The sequence below is a fragment of the Brassica napus genome, chromosome C9 (assembly GCF_020379485.1).
Source record: "Brassica napus cultivar Da-Ae chromosome C9, Da-Ae, whole genome shotgun sequence".
Taxonomy (NCBI): Eukaryota; Viridiplantae; Streptophyta; class Magnoliopsida; order Brassicales; family Brassicaceae; genus Brassica; species Brassica napus.
This window is the reverse complement of record NC_063452.1, coordinates 16,934,912-16,951,751: the sequence shown is the minus strand read 5'-3', so window position 1 is coordinate 16,951,751 and position 16,840 is coordinate 16,934,912. Positions and strand designations below refer to the sequence as shown.

Sequence of the window (16,840 nt, the reverse complement as noted above, 5' to 3'; positions counted from 1 at the left end):
TTGTCTTTTGGAGATGCTCTAAGTTATATTTTTTCGTCAAATATCTAATTTTATTGATTAATCTGAAATTACATAATCGTTGTACAAATGTTGATTTAGCTATCGTGGTAGATCCCCCTATATATATTAAGAAAGAAGTCACTTCTCAATAGGTGGCAATCATACAGAGCTTCTTAGAAAATTTCTCTTAAATAGGATGATTTTTTATAATTTCTTTTTCTTTTTTTTTTAAATCACCGGCAAAGAGTTAACCTAGAACTACTTAATTTAGGTTTCCAAACATTCTCAAGGAATAAAGACAAAACTATATGCTTTTCTCTTTTGTCGATTAGAAGAACCAAAGTTTGGGATTTTTTCAAGGTTTCTCTTTCATCATCTTAATTGGATTTCGGGATTAAATTGATATGCTGAATCGAAGGCCGAGCAGAGCCAGAGGAGTTCGACAGGTGGATCGGTACGATCAGTTCTCGGAACAGTGAATGAAGGTCGATCGAAATCAGAGAAATCGGAGAACTGCTTCCTTGAGAATCTTTGATATAATATATTGGTTTTGAATTTCACAATCTCTCTTGCCGTATTCTTTATATGCTCCTTGAGATGTTTAGTTCTTGATGTTCTTGAGGTGTTGATTTGCGGGTTTGTGATCAGGTTTCAGGAGAGAATGTTGGATCGAAAGATGGGAAGAGTATGACAATGCTCCAGGATCTTGTTCCTGGTTGTAACTGGATTACAGGGAAAACTGTCATGCTTGATGAGATTATCAACTATGTTCAGTCCTTGCAGAGACAAGTCGACGTAGGAGGATCCGATCATCTATGACAATGTTTCTCAAAAATCTGAAACTTTTGGTCTGTTTTTCTTCAGTTCTTGTCTATGCTAGTGCTGCTTTATCCACAGAGGTAAGCTGCGATGATACAATGTTGCTTCCTCTAATCGAAATTTCTGTATTAATTAATAATGTGTTATTGTATAGATGATTCAACCAGCAAAATATATGTTATTTTCATCCCTAAAATCCAGAGTCCTAAACTTCCACACTACTCTCTGCTTTTTTTTTTTTGTTTGAAGAAAATCTCTCTCTCTTTAGATTGTGGTATGATGGTGATATTACTAGAGAGGAACTCGGAAGTTGCAGTCAGATAGTGTCTTCTTTTACACCTGACAGTACTCTATAAATGCAGTGAAGTAGTGTTGCTCGGGAGTAGCCAAGAGATATTCTGTGTGTTACTCGTGGATGTTTCTACTTCTTCAGAAGGTTTGACTGGTCTTCCCGTCTCCTCTTTTGCTCTTTATGTCTTAATATTATATGTTCTGACTCGCTTTTCTTGACCCCTGGAGTATGCAGACAGAAATTTAAGGTTACTGTGTTCGCATGCTATCAATGATATACAAGATGCCTCAGTTGGTCTAGGACTTCAAGTTATAACGTTAGTCTTTTATGGTTCCGCTTTTAAACTTGATTCTGTCCCCATGTTCCTAATCTCTCTCTTACTTTCTGGTGGAGGCTACAATTTAAGGAGGTCACAGAGTACAATTTCATAACAGGGAGCATCGAGAAAACAACAGTTTTACTCAAAATCATGGATTCTCAAGCTATGGAACCTATATGTTCTTTGTGAAGGTGAGCTATATCATCATTTTTTTTACAGCTCTTTTCCTATTGCACATGCCGTTTTCTGATTTGACGTGTATTGAAACTTAAATGAGAGCAGGGAAAATATACAAATGGAAATGTTTGAGAAAGAAATACGTGGTGGTCTGTAGCTGAATATATTCCAGTATAGTGTTATCCAGTTTCAGAGCAGCACTCTTCGAGGTATATTCTTTCCTTTGCAAAAGATTGATTGAGAAATGGTTCATATCAAATATGTAGTTGTTTGAAGCTGGGGATATACCAATGACTTTTCGTAGATAGTTGTTAGAACAATTTGAAGCGTTCAGTTTTCTTGGACCAATGTATCTGTAGGATTTAGTATAAAATATAGATTTCATAGCCTATTTAGAAAAGCCCAAACCTATTATCGATTTTGAAAAGAAGAACATATTTTTGTAATAAATAAATTAATTTATTTAAAATTACAAGGGGATTTTTGTATTACTTGCGCAAGTTGCAAACACGAGCGCATATGAATGTCGAGTGGTGCGTCCAAACACAGCTGTTAAGTATCTTTTCAAATATATCCCTAAGGGACCTGATTATACTTCAGCTGCAATGGATATGGAAGATGAAGATGGCGTCATTGACGAAATTAAAACATATTACGACTGCAGGTATTATTTAATTTAAAGCAATTCGTTTTAGTATCTACAATTACTAAGGGGGTGTTATTGGTTTATGTATTTTAATGGATTTTAAATCCAAACCAAATTCAGTGTTATTGGTTTTACGATTTTAAAATCTATATTCAAATCTAGTGTTATTGGTTTTATGATTTTAAAATAAATTTCAAAATCTAGTGTTATTCAAAAACAAAGATTTATTTAAGGATTTGATTTGAAATTGGATTTGAGTGGATTTATGCATGTTTTTAGAGTAAAAATACAAAGGAGCAAATATTGAGTTCAACCTTGTTATTTTGATTGGAGTTGTAATATTTTTTTTCCAGTTCTTTACGTTTGCACAAGTTTTCACGTACATAATACGTTTTCTATTTGTCAACCCCGTCAATATCCCAAAACCTATGTATTCAGTCAATATATTATTATAGTGTTCATCATTACCTTCTTCTTTCTTGGTAACAAATGAATTCTTAACTTGTTCAATTTATAATCACCGGCAATAGTTCAAAGTTTTGAGTTATATTCTCTTGTATGTAATTAACTAACTGTTACCTTGTCACTTTCCCACATCAACCAACAAAAATTAGTATATTCGAACAATTTCTTTGTCCCAAAACATTTTCCATCAGTAAGGTCATTATTTAGGTCTAGTTACAATTCACCTGTTTTGAATTATTAAAATACATCAAAGTCTCATCCCACTTAATTGTAATAACTCGTTGCTTACTCGATTGGATCCACTTTATTGATCAATTTTATTGATTCAATCTAGTTACTTACTCGATTGAATCCATTTTATTGATTTATAACAATTCACCTATTTTGATTTTGAAACTCATATAAATTATTTCTAAATCCACTTGTTTGATTTTTAAAATCTTGGATTTACCAAAGATTTTTAAATCTAAAATGATTTGTAAATCCATTAAAATACTAGAACCAATAATTCCTACTAAATTCTATAAATTTATAACCAATATATATTAAATTCAGTAGAAACTCTATAAGCAATTCATCATCCGTAGAAAATCAATAGAATTTAAACTTTAAATAAAATAATATTGCTTATAAATTAATACTTGATATAATATTAAACTTTATACATTAAATTCATTTCTCCGATCCACGGTTGGGCCAATGTAAAATATGAGATAATTCGCTAAAATAATAAGATAATAATATTATATCGAACTCTTAGTTAAATATATGGTCACACTGAAGTGCTAAATCAATAATATCATATGTATTAATTTTATTAACATATACAAATCTTATGGTTTTTTTTTATTTTCTTTATTGTATATATCATCTTTAATTTTATTTATAATAGATATAAAACAAAATTTTTATTCTACGCTATGTAATCATCAAACGAAAATACATCAATAATCTATTAATATTAGTAAAAATTTATATGTATACGCTTTAACAAATATATAATATCATAAATGAAATTTATAACTCAGTTTTTTACAATAAAATTATTTTTAAATATTTCACTAAATAATAAACCCTCTTTAAATTAATAACCTTATAAATGAATAAATACATTATTAATAAACAGAGTTTAACTGTCTTTGGCATTTTAAGGTCTACGTTCATCTTGACTAATTTATGTTTTCGTATTTCTTAATTAGATATATTACTGAATGCGAGTCGTCGTGGCGGATTCTTGCTTTTCCTACACATTTTCGTACTACTTCTGTAGAGAAACTTGGATTTCATCTTCCGGATCGGGAGCTGATGTTTTTTGATGAAGATGAACCTATTGAGAATATTCTCAACAAAAAGACTGTCAACCAATCCATGTTTTTGGCCTGGTTCATAGGAAACAAAAAATACCCAGAGGCAAGAGAGTTGACATATGCCCAATTTCCAACAAAATTTGTTTGGAAATCAGGTACGAGAGAATGGGTACCACAGAAACGAGGCTTTGCGATAGGGAGGATTGCGCATATTCATCCATCAGGTGATGAGCTATACTTCTTAAGAGTATTGCTAAATTGGGTAAGAGGGCCGACATCATACGAGGATATAAGAACAGTTGATGGTGTTTTATATCCTACATACGAAGATGCTTGCTATGCGTTGGGATTGATGGATGATGACAAGGAATTCATAGAAGCTATCAAAGATGCCAGTTTCTGTAGTTCTGCCACATATGCCAGGAAGCTTTTTGCGAGGATGTTGGTATCCAAATCTATATCTCAGCCTCATGTTGTGTGGGAAGCTACTTGGGAGTATCTTACCGAAGATATCCTTTACAAGAAGCGGCGAGAAACTGGACGACCTGGTGAGTTTTGTCTTATTAAACTTTCTTATTTGAAAGCTGTCTCTGTTATTTAATAAAATTATCAAACTTGCAGATATGAACTTGACCATAGAGCAGATCAAAAATATTGCTCTTACTGAGATCGAAAATCATTTGCTCAGCAATGGTCGTAGCCTCAAAAAATGGCCCCTCATGCCAAAGCCAGAAGATTTTGGCTGTTACAACGGCAATCGCCTTATAGATGATGAGCTTAAATATGGTGTGGAAGATCAGCTAAAGGAAAATGAAAGACTTATGGCGATGATAACAGATGAGCAAATAGGGGTATACAACCAGATTCTGGATGCAGTTTTAAATGATAGCGGTAGAGTGTTCTTTCTTTCTGGTTATGGAGGCACATGAAAAACCTTCGTATACAGAGCACTCTCATCAGCGATCCGATCTAGAGGTATGATTGTTCTAAATACCGCATCCAGTGGAATTGCTGCATTGTTGTTGGAAGGAGGTAGAACCGCACATTCCAGATTTGGTATTCCGATAGATGCAGACGAATTAAGTACTTGCAAGAAAATGGAGCCAAGATCAGATCGTGCAGAATTAGTTAAAGCGGCAAAGTTAATTGTATGGGATGAGGCACCTATGATGAGCAGACAATGTTTCGAGACGTTGGATCGCACTATGCGTGATATTATAAGATCTTCTGAAGACAAACCTTTTGGGGGTAAAGTTGTTGTTTTCGGTGGAGATTTCAGACAAATTTTACCGGTTATACTTGGAGGTGGTAGAGCAGAGAATGTTTTGGCTGCTCTGAATTCGTCATATCTTTGGGAGCACTGCAAAGTTTTGAAGCTAACAAAAAACATGAGATTGCTCGCTGGTCTTACTGATGATGCAGCAAAAGAGCTTCATTCCTTCTCAAACTGGATTTTGGATATTGGAGATGGAAAAATAAATTTGCCTAACGACGGTCAAGTTGAGATTGACATCCCTTCTGATTTGCTGATAAAAAATAGTGGAGAAGAACCAATTGAGACTATGGCAAAAGAGGTTTATGGACAAGCTTTTCAAACCTCAACAGATAAGGATTTGTGTAGACATCGAGCCATTCTTACTCCCACAAATGATGAAGTGGATAAAATAAATGATTACATGCTTTCGCAGTTGCCATGTAATATGTTTGATCATTTACTCTTATGTTCCACTAACTTTTTACATGTCACTAAAGAAAAGGATTTACATATGCTTTCAGGTGAAGAGAAGGTTTACCTTAGCTCTGACAGTATTATCCCATCCGATGTTGACATAGAAGAAAATGTAGTATATCCTGCAGAGTTTTTGAACAGTGTTAAAGTGGCTGGACTGCCTATACATTGTTTGAAGCTCAAGGTTGGTGCTCCTATCATGTGTCTTCGTAACATGGATGTTGCAGATGGCTTATGTAATGGTACTAGGCTAATTGTTACTCAGTTACTGCCCCATGTGATAGAATGTAGAATTATAACCGGAAACAATATTGCTGGATATCCGGTTTGGATCCCTAGAATGTTTGTCACACCACTTGACACAAAGTTTCCCTTCAGAATGCGTCGAAGATAGTTTCCAGTTACATTGGCTTTCGCGATGACCATCAACAAAAATCAAGGTCAAACACTGGAAAGTGTTGGTTTGTTTCTGCCTATGCCAGTGTTCTCTCATGGTCAGCTATACGTTGCACTTTCAAGAGTTAAGTCGAGATCTGGATTAAAAATCCTAATAACTGGTAAAGAAGGGAAGTCGGAGACAAAAACATTGAATGTTGTCTACAAACAAGTTTTTCAGAATATTCCGTAGTCAGGGTATGTAATTTTAATATGCTTTTTTCAAATACAAATTTTTAAATATATATAAACTGTTACAATTTTTTTTTTCTATTTTCCAGATGGGTAGTGATGAGTTAGGAGACCGATTGTATTTGATTACCATCCAGTTTTCCGATTATTTCGATGACGGTATGTCAATTTAATATTATTTCCTGTTCAATAAAATTTATAAATTTATAAATCTATCAAATAATGTTAACCCGTCCAATTGCTTACAAAATTTATTTAATTATTTGTAGGTTTCTAATGGATTTTGTTTTTTTTATCGAGAATTGTACTTCATAATTTATATTATTTATGGATAATATTTTTAATTTTATTATATTTTCTTTTAATATGTCTACATAAATTTTTTGATATTATTTATGGAAAAATAATATTATTCACCTAAAATAAAGAATTACAATACATATACAATACAATTCTAATTAATGATAATATAAAATCTGTTACTTCTAAAACTATACACTATTTATTCCATATTTTAAATGAAAGTATCTTCTTAAACACAAATTATTTTGGGACGTTGCAATTATACATACACACAATAACTGTCTCTTGATACTGAAGTTATTTTGTTCCTTCTCGTTCATGTCAAATATTGAGTACTAGCTTTTCTCCATGGCTGATGCTTTCTCCCAAAGACGATGGTATTATGATGTAAAATCTGTTACTTCTAAAACTATACTTTATTTATTCCATATTTTGAATTTTCTTATGCCCGCGAAGAGTATGGCCGGTCACCCAGTACATATTGGAAGAGAAGTACACGTCATTTAAATCAGTAGAAGTTGCCAATGAATGGCTGGATTATTATTTGTGCGTTTTGTGAACCTGACAATATTTGTTATCAGATTCATATGGATGTGGAGGTGGATAAAAACTCAAAAACCATTCAAGTTTGTCAATAATCTTAGGAATTGTAGAGAAACATTGGACAGGTAGTGGAACTTTGTTTCACTCGGCGTTGGCTCTATTTTGACTATGAAAGAAAGTGAATGCACTTAAGGTCAACGCTTCACGAACTGAAAAGAGAGTAGATGAGAGATTGAATAAAATTTTACAAGCAATTCTCCATGACCTGGGTGCACACACAAAAAATTAAAAGAGATGTGGCCGGTTTTGGGTTGAAACTTAATGGTGGTATTTAATCCTTATCCATCAAAGGACTTCTCCAAAAAGGAACCAATCCTGCATTCTAGCTTTAATACAAACAAAAATGCAAAGGAGACTGAATTAAGGATTATCAACTTATATCATGTTGCAAGGTCTCATTCTAAGTAATCTCTAAGATCATTGCCAATAGACTGGAATGTATTCTTCCAAGTTTATCTCCCTTAATCAAATGACTTTTGAAAAAAAAATTACTTATCAAAAACCTTTTACTTGAAAAGGATCTGGTGAAAGAGTATCATAAGAAATTTGGTATCCTTAAATTGTATGATGAATATTGATATCTCTTAATATCATGACTCAGGTCAATCAAATGGTCATTTGTACTCAACACACTATCGACATTGAACTTCCCCAAGTAATTCATCAATTGGATAAATCATTGCAGTGCCACAACATCCTTCTCAGTACAAGTGAATGGGGGCAGTAAGCAGGATTTTTCAGAAGTGAAATAGGTTTGAGACAAATACGTGCACTCTTTCCCTATCCCTTTATTATAAGTATGAATGTGTTGTCAAACTTACGAGAAAATCGGCTAAGAAATGACACATTGGTAACTAACTTACTACCCACACTGTAAAAACATTCAGATCACATACCTATGTTTTGGAAATGATATATTGATACTTTCTGACAGAAACATCCGTTTAATTGAAGGCGTGATAGACATTTAAAAATTTTGTGGGAGCTCTCAGATCTAAAAATCATAATGGAAAATCAATTGGTTATATGGTTAGAGTCTCAGCACAAACTTGATCATCAATTGAAGCTTGATCCCCATCTGCAACTGGAACACATGTCTGGTTGGTTATTTTGGATTGCCATTAACGACAAAGAGAAGACTACTTGACATTATAGAGGCAGGGCTTGTTTCTTATCCTATTCTAGCATGCAACTCACAAAACTAGTCATCACTAGTCTCATTAACTTCTAGCTAATAGTGTTTCATCTCCCAAGATAATGTATATATAAATGAGATTGGTAAGTTATGTTTTGCATTTAATTTGTCTGGTTCAGGACGGAGCTAAACTCTTGTAAAACAAAACTTTCTTAATTGACGTGCGCAAACCAAAAAAAAAGAGGATTGAGAATCAGGCTGATTTGAAAGGTGAATAAGGTATGTTGTTTAAAGATTATGTGGAAATCTATCAGCATGCATCCATCTCTTTCGACACAATGGATCCGAATCCCATATATATTAATTGAGAAGCATTTGAAAAATTAGAACCTTAATTTTGTATTAATTAGAAAAAACCCCAAATCCTAGGTGGCACTCTAAATGCTTTCTAAATTTCATTTCAAAGAATTCTAGAGCATCTAATATAAAGTATAGTTTAATCTAATGGTGTCACATTATTCCATAATTATATAACACTAGAGAATATTATATTAACCTAAAATATAGGAAGTGTGTATTATTTCCTTAAATAAAAGCTACGGAATTACCTAATATGATCTACATATATATGGAAATTAATGATTATGAATAATAAAGATTTGATAAAAAAATTTGCATCCTTCTTCATTTTTGTTTAAATTTATATTATTAAAAAAATTAAACAATCACATTAGCCATATAATAAAAAAATTAGATTTTTTCTTATATGTTATATTTTGAATTTTTTAAAATGATTTTAAATTACAAAAATGAAGAAACCTTATATGTTATATATTTTCTTAAAACGACTTTAAAATACACAAATGAGGACACCTTATATGTTATATTTTTCTTATATGTTAGAATTTTCTTATATGTAATATTTTGAATTTTTTTAAAACGACTTTAAATTACAAAAATGTAAGTTTTCCTTAAGTATACGACTAAAAACATTAAAATGACATGTATCAGTTCGATGGTTGATTTGAAAGCTTTCAAAATCATATGTAAGATAAAAGTCAAAATAATTCAACTGTGAAAACAATAGTGTTCACTTTTTCAAGAATGTGTTCGAGGGAAAAAATAAGGTTTTTATGTCATAATTTGTTTAATGTCCACTAGAGAACATTATATTAACCTAAAATATAAGAAGTGTGTATTCTTTCTATAAATAAAAGCTACGAAATTACCTAATATGATTTACATATATAAGGCAATTAATGATTATGACTAATAAAGATTTGATAACAATTTTTGCATCCTTCTTCATTTTGTTTAATTTTTTAGTATTAAAAAAAATAAACAATCACATTAACCATATAATAAAAAAATAGACTTTTTCTTATATGTTATATTTTGAATTTTTTAAAATGACTTTAAATTAAAAAAATGAGGAAACCTTATATGTTATATATATTTTTTAAACGACTTTAAAATACAAAAATGAGAACACCTTATATGTTATATTTTTCTTATATGTTATATTTTGAATTTTTTAAAACGACTTTAAATTACAAAAATGTAAGTTTTCCTTAAGTATACGACTAAAAACATTAAAATGACATGTATCAATTCGATGGTTGATTTGAAAGCTTTCAAAACCATATGAAATATAAAAGTCAAAATAATTCAACTGTGAAAACAATATTGTTCACTTTTTTCAAGAATGTGTTCGATGGAAAAAATAAGGTTTTTTTGTCATAATTTGTTTAATGTCCAATCCGATCAACCCATGATGTATTAATTATAGTTTTTTCCATTATTTTTAATACAAATTGATCCGATCCATCGGAAAGAAATTATATAATAACAACAAAAAATATTTTATATATATAAATAAAATGATCAAATATATAAAAGAAACTATCGATAATATATACAAATAAACTCACCTTGCGCAAGGCGCAGGTCTTATCCTAGTATATTCTTAAAAGGTACTTTCTGGTTTATCTCTGTGAAATCAAAACCCCGGAGGATAGCGAGGAAACAAGGGCTGGCTCAACATTGTTAGGGCCCTAAGGCAAAATATTTTTAAAATTTAATCAATAATATTTGGTATATTTGTAATGAAAATAAAACTATATAAATATCAAATAATTTTGGGTCATTTTCAATTTTATTTATTATATTTATAATTTATATATATATAAATATAGATTTATAAAAAAATTGGACCCCTTAATCTAATCTATTAAAACAGAAGTACAAATAAAACTTGACCTTGAATCTTCCTCAATAATTACCATCTCATGCCATTGTAAATAATGTTATCATAATTAGTTTAACGATAATCTATCGTGCAATTTTAAATTCCAAATTTATATAGAAACTAGTTCCTAGTTTGTATAAAAACTACTTTCCAAAGTTGTTTCCATATATTTCTCGTGCGATCTTAACAATGGAATAATACCTTATTTTTTATGGAAACATTATCATACCTTAAATCTCTATAGAAACTAATTTCGAAAGTTGTTTCCGTATATCTCTCGAGAAAGCTAAATCAGGTTTCTTCTTATCTCTAATGATTAGAGTCTAATCTATAAAAACAGAAGTATAAATAAAACTTGACCCTGAATATTCTTCAATAATTACCATCTCATGCCATTGTAAATAGTGTTATCATAATTAGTTTAACGATAATCTATCGTGCGATTTTAAATTCCAAATTTATATAGAAACTAATTCCTAATTTGTATAAAAACTACTTTCCAAAGTTGTTTCCATATATTTCTCGTGCGATCTTAACAATTGAATAATACCTTATTTTTTATGGAAACATTATCATACCTTATATCTCTATAGAAAGTTGTTTCCGTATATCTCTCGGGCAAGCTAAATCATGTTTCTTCTTATCTCTAATCTTGCCTCCCTAAATATTCCTTAAAAATTGCCAATCAATTGTAGTTTCCATATTTTGTGCCACTTATTTTAACAATGCCTAATATTAATTTTTTTTTTTAACCTCTGATTAATTATGCTATTACAATTATGAGAATATTACGTAGACGATTTTACGGCCGACAATTCTACCACCTTGTGAGAATACACGCCTGACTGCATCACTCCGAGCCGTCCTATCAGATCCATGTTCGATGGTACGCCATGCACCAAGCTGAAGATCTCTTATAACCTATTTCTCCATAATCTGCATAATTTGGTATTTTCTGGGGTTTGAACCCCAGACCTCCGGGTGTAGAAGCATTAATGAACCCTTAATCAAACCACTGGACCAAGGGAGCTTCCACTACCTAATATTAATTAGCATATATTTTCAGATATTCGATTTAATTTTAAAAAATTCAATGACGATGATATTTTCACTGTATAATTCATCGGTTTTCTTTGGGTTGTCAAACCCTATGACATAGACAGGGCCAGGTGAGGCATAGGGGCAAGGGGGGCGTGGACCCAGGGCCCAATTTTTTTTTTGCGTAATTAGTGTTAAAATGGGGTTTGATTTTCAAAAAAAAAATTAAAAAGGGGCCCAAAATTTTTAAGTTATCCATAGAGTATATATGTAAATTTTTTTTTGAAAACCTATTTTGCCCAAAGGCCCATAATTTACTTGAGCCGGCCCTGGACATAGATCGAGGATGCTGATCCTCACTGCAAGAGTCTTGCCATCAAAGGCCTTGTACGTGTGGCTGATATCAAGTTGCCTCCGTCCTACATGCAAAAAACCCATCTCTCTTGTGATCGTCTCAGATGTTCTGGATTATCTGTTCCAAGTACCTGAACAATATCATGCCAAATTTGCTAGAGTTGCTTCAGATGGCCTGGTTCTTTTTGCAGGTAATCTACCTTAAAACTTTGAGAGTAATAAAAAAAATTATTCGAGTTTTTGGTTCCTAACTTTTGGCCTTAGATTGTTTCTAGGTCTCCCTGGTCAACAAAGGGCTAAGGTTTACTATACTGTTCTCAGTTATTTTATAAGTGGCATTAGCATAATAGTTTATGTAGCTAGCCGTTTGCACTGAACACATGATTAAATGACTGGTTCTTCGTCCAGACAAGCTTAGACAAAAAACGAAGCACCAAACAAGATGTTTGAACAAGCTGTTTCCAGGGGATCATACAAACCAACCTGCCAAGTCTTCCACCTCAAAACATTACAATAATCATCCACCACTGTTCCACACTAAACAGGGTCGGCTAAAAAAAATCTGATAGATATATGTTTTTTTTCAAAATACCATAAATATTTTTAAAAATAAATCTATGGAAATAAAAAAAATACTTTCATATAAAAACAAGTTGGGCCCCTTTTCTTATTTTTAATATAAAAATACATGTATTTTTTTTTTAAAACGGACCCTTATCTATTAAAAAATAGGGGGACAACGATTGGTGATACCTTGCATATTTTCATTGTGTTATTCACTCACCCATGTGCATTTTGATCATATAGACTAGGATTTAGTCATGTTTAGGTTGCATTTTGCATACATAAGTCTTTATTAGGTATTGGAGTACCGCATGGAGTTCTCAGAGACATTTGGGTGTATTTGGAGCTCAAAAGAGGTGTAAAGGTGATCATTGGACGAGCAGAGCATTGGGAGCGACCCTCCCGGAGCGACACCGTCAAGTCGCTCTGACCTGCCTTATCAGAGCGACCTTACCAGAGCGACGCGGAGAAGTCGCTCGCGTTTTCATCGCTCGGAGACACGAAAACGGGCCCGGAGCGACGTCTCGCAGCGACCCCTCCAGGTCGCTCCCGAAGCCTGGAGCGACTTCTCGGAGCGACTACTGGAGGTCGCTGCGCGCCTCTTGTTTGCTCGAATTCATGTTTACTCAAGGGCCTTTTGGTCATTTCATTATGCACGTTTTTACTTTCTAAACCTAAGTTTAAGTACCTTTTGTAAGCGAAGGAGGCAGATTATATTTTTTATCAAAAGAAAACCACCAAAAACCTCTTGGAAAGTTCATCTCTTTGGATCAATTTGATCATTTTGTTATTGCAATTCTGTTGTTTTCATATCTATTGTCTGTATTTCTCTACATGATTAATCTGAAATCCAATATGGGTTTAAGAGGAATCATGAAGAGTAGTGAGTAATCCACTCTTGAATTCATGAGTTAGAGAGATTAAGGGTGATTAGGCTAGATCTAGGACGTTACAGTGTAGATCCTCCTTATTCCTTGCTAGCAGAGTATTCATAATGCATCTTGTGAGTTGACCTCTCAAAAGTTGATCTTTAGGCATTTCCCACCCACAAGGTGTTTGATGAAATGCTTGGGACAACTCTCCTAAACTTTTAACATACTTTACCAAAGACATTTGTTGTTAAAGGTGTTAAGATAGCCAATAGACTTGTTAGTAATGATTGCTTTCATATTATTCAACCAAAGACATTTGATGTTTGAAATATGTTAGTAAATGAACATTCATCTAGACATAGGGTTTGTTTAAGATTGTGTCTAAGCTTAAGGTTGATAGTTTGATTGATCACTTGCCTATCCTTAGTTCGAAACTTGATCACCCAATGTCTAATTCCTATACCCATGAGTTCCCTTTTATCATAACCAAAGAAAGTCACTTCTTTTATCGTTTTATTGTTATGTTATTGCATTCTATTATTAGTAGTAGTTTAAAACCATCCAAATTATCGGTTGCACTTAGATTAAGTACGTACTTGCATTCTCAGTGCTTTGAATACCTTAGAATTGGTTCGACAATCTTTTATACTACATCATTTGTCTTAGGAGCCTTGAAAACTCCTAACATCAAATTGGCGCCGTTGCCAAATTCTGAGTAGATTTGAACATTGAGATTTAGTCACTTGCTTGAGACTAAGTCATTTTTATTTTCTTTTTTTTACTGATTCTCCTTCTTCACCTCCCTTTAATTTACAGGTGTACGAACTTGAGGAACAGGGGTCCATCAAACCTAGTTCCAAGTGCTGCAGACATCAGAGCTTTAGAGAGAGAGAGTGTGCTAGAAAGAGAAGAGAAGAAGAGCAACAGGCTCACTTGCAAAGATTGGATACTGATATGGGAGACATACCTCAAAATGATGCGGACGACAATGGAGCTAACAACGTTCCACAAAACCAACAGCGAGCAGCTCGACCCATTGGCACTTATGACCGCCCCAACATTCATGGTCATAGATTGGAAATTCGAGCACCAGCTGTAGCAGCCAACAACTTTGAGATCAAATCAGGACTCCTCAACGTGATCGAGAACAACAAGTATCATGGCTTGGCTCTAGAGGACCCATTTGATCACTTGGACAGGTTTGACAGCTACTGTGGGTTGTCAAAGACCAATGGTGTGTACGAAGATGCCTTAAAGCTCAAGCTATTCCCTTTCTCTTTGGGGGATAAGGCATGTCAGTGGGAGAAGTCTCTACCCAGCGACTCTATAACCACCTGGGATGACTGCAAGAAAGCATTTTTGGAGAAGTTCTTCTCTACTTCAAGAACTGTTAAGCTGAGAAATGAGATTTCCAGTTTTCAACAGAAGAACTTGGAAGGATTCAGTGAAGCCTGGGAGAGATTCAAGGGCTACCAAACTCAATGCCCACACCATGGCTTCTCTAAGGAAAGCTTGCTGAGCACATTCTACCGGGGTGCTCTTCCTAAAAGCTTGCTGAGCACATTCTACCGGGGTGCTCTTCCTAAGTACAAGGCCAGACTGGATACAGCTAGCAATGGGTTCTTCTTGGGGAGAACTGAGGAAGATGCAGAAGAGCTGGTTAACAACATGGTAAAGAGTGATGCAGTCTACAGTGGAGACCACGACAGAGGCAGTAGAGCAGATGACAAGCAGACGAGGAAGGAGTTGAAAGCTCTACAGGATAAGATAGACATCCTCATTGCTGATAAAGCCACCCAAGAGCAGCTGCACTTTGTTGGTAACCCAAGCCAAGGTACACCACATGTTGTCCATGAGGTTGAGGGTTTGGAAGGTCAAGAAGAGCTGTGTTTTATCAACAACAATGGTAGCTGGTACAAAAAAGAGCCCAACTTTCAGTACAACAACTACCAACAGAATCCTATTCCAACAACCAACAGAGTGGTTATCAGCCTCGGAACAACCAGCAAGGCAGCTATCAGCCTCAACAAAACCCTCCTCCTGGTTTCAACAACAAAGGACACCATTCTTCCCAACAACAAGCTAATCCTTCTACCTCTACTCCTCAAGTCAGCAGCACTGATGCCCTACTGAAACAAATCTTGGAGTCTCAGACAAGAAGTGAGAAGCATGTTGGTTATAAGTTGAAGAACCTTCACTCAAAGATTGATGGAAGCTACAAAGATCTCAACAACAAGTTCAGAACCTTGGAGAACCAGTTTGCTGCCATGAACACTCAACAAAATCGCTAACAAGGTTCTTTACCTGAAAAATCTGAGCAAAACCCCACAGAGACCATGAAAGCTATCACCCTCATGAGTGGTAAGGAGTTACTTAAGAGAGCTCTCACCAAGGATGCTGAGAAACAAGGTGAGGGGGTTGCCATCAACATAGATGATGAAGTGGTGATTGTTGATGAGAAAATCAATGATGAGATCTTGGAAAAGATTGTGGAAGCGAAAGGTAAAGGAAAGGTTGGGGAAGAGAAGAAAACAGTGAAAGATGGTAAAGTTGTTGCTCCAGCAAGTGAGGATTCTTTTGTTCCTCCTCCCTATGAACCCAAACTTCCATCCCCTGGTAGATTCAAGAGGCAGCTGCTAGAGAAGTACAAAGCTCTATTTGAGAAGCAAATGAGTGAAGTTCAAGTCACAATGCCCATCATTGATGCTTTCATGCCGATTCCTCAATATAGCAAGTTCATGAAAGATGTTGTAGCTGCAAAGAAGAAAGAGATGGAGGGCATGATGATTCTCACTCATGAGTGCAGTGCCATCATCCAGAGGCATGTTGTTCCAAAGAAGCTAGAAGATCCAGGATGCTTCACATTACCTTGTGCTCTTGGACCTATGGTATTTGATAGATGTCTCTGCGATTTGGGAGCTAGTGTCAGCTTGATGCCTTTATATGTTGCTAAGAAGCTTGGTTTCACTCAGTACAAGAAGTATAGACTGTCTCTGGTATTGGTTGATCGTTCAGTGAAGTACCCTGTGGGTATCTTGGAGGACCTCTCCATTATGGTTGGAAACTATGAGATCCCTACAGACTTTGTGGTGCTTGAGATGGGTGAGGAAGCTGCAGATCCTTTAATCCCTGGGAGGCCCTTCTTAGCTACAGCAAGAGCAATTGTTAATGTGAAAGAGGGCAAGATTGATCTCCACTTGGGTAAAGGGCATGTTTTTCACTTTGACATCAAGGAGGTAATGAAGAAACCAACAGTTCAAGGGCAAGTTTTCTACATTGAAGAGATGGACGCCCTTGCTGATGAGCTCCTTGAAGAGTTGTCACTAGAAGACCCTCTACAAC

At 34.4% G+C, this 16,840-nt stretch overlaps 1 protein-coding gene and 1 non-coding gene across 17 annotated transcripts; one reads left to right on the top strand and one right to left on the bottom strand.

Annotated features, from left to right (window-relative positions):
• Nucleotides 1-291: 291 nt before the first annotated feature.
• LOC106358001 (ATP-dependent DNA helicase PIF1) lies at nt 292-8,224 on the top strand. 16 transcript variants are annotated; one of them, XR_007329368.1, is made up of 11 exons: nt 292-485; nt 649-899; nt 1,182-1,255; nt 1,346-1,621; nt 1,713-1,816; nt 2,208-2,271; nt 3,918-4,573; nt 4,647-5,720; nt 5,802-6,387; nt 6,471-6,540; nt 6,651-7,129. XR_007329368.1 is itself a non-coding variant. In XM_048770123.1 (9 exons), exons 8-9 carry the CDS (start codon nt 5,003-5,005, stop codon nt 6,146-6,148), a joined length of 1,065 nt encoding a protein of 354 aa, XP_048626080.1. In that variant the 5' UTR covers nt 295-547; nt 649-899; nt 1,182-1,255; nt 1,346-1,621; nt 1,713-1,816; nt 2,208-2,271; nt 3,918-4,573; nt 4,647-5,002; the 3' UTR covers nt 6,149-6,462. The 16 variants fall into 15 exon arrangements, 2 of the variants coding, with proteins under 2 accessions (XP_048626080.1, XP_048626081.1); XR_007329371.1 differs by lacking the exon at nt 6,651-7,129 and adding an exon at nt 7,889-8,224 and having other exon boundaries at nt 295-547; XR_007329372.1 differs by lacking the exon at nt 6,651-7,129 and adding an exon at nt 7,141-7,725 and having other exon boundaries at nt 295-547.
• A 6,666-nt stretch (nt 8,225-14,890) lies between these two features.
• Nucleotides 14,891-14,997, bottom strand: LOC125593500. The gene has a single exon (XR_007329404.1). It is a non-coding gene; the product is annotated as a small nucleolar RNA R71 (small nucleolar RNA).
• Between the last annotated feature and the right edge of the window lie 1,843 nt (nt 14,998-16,840).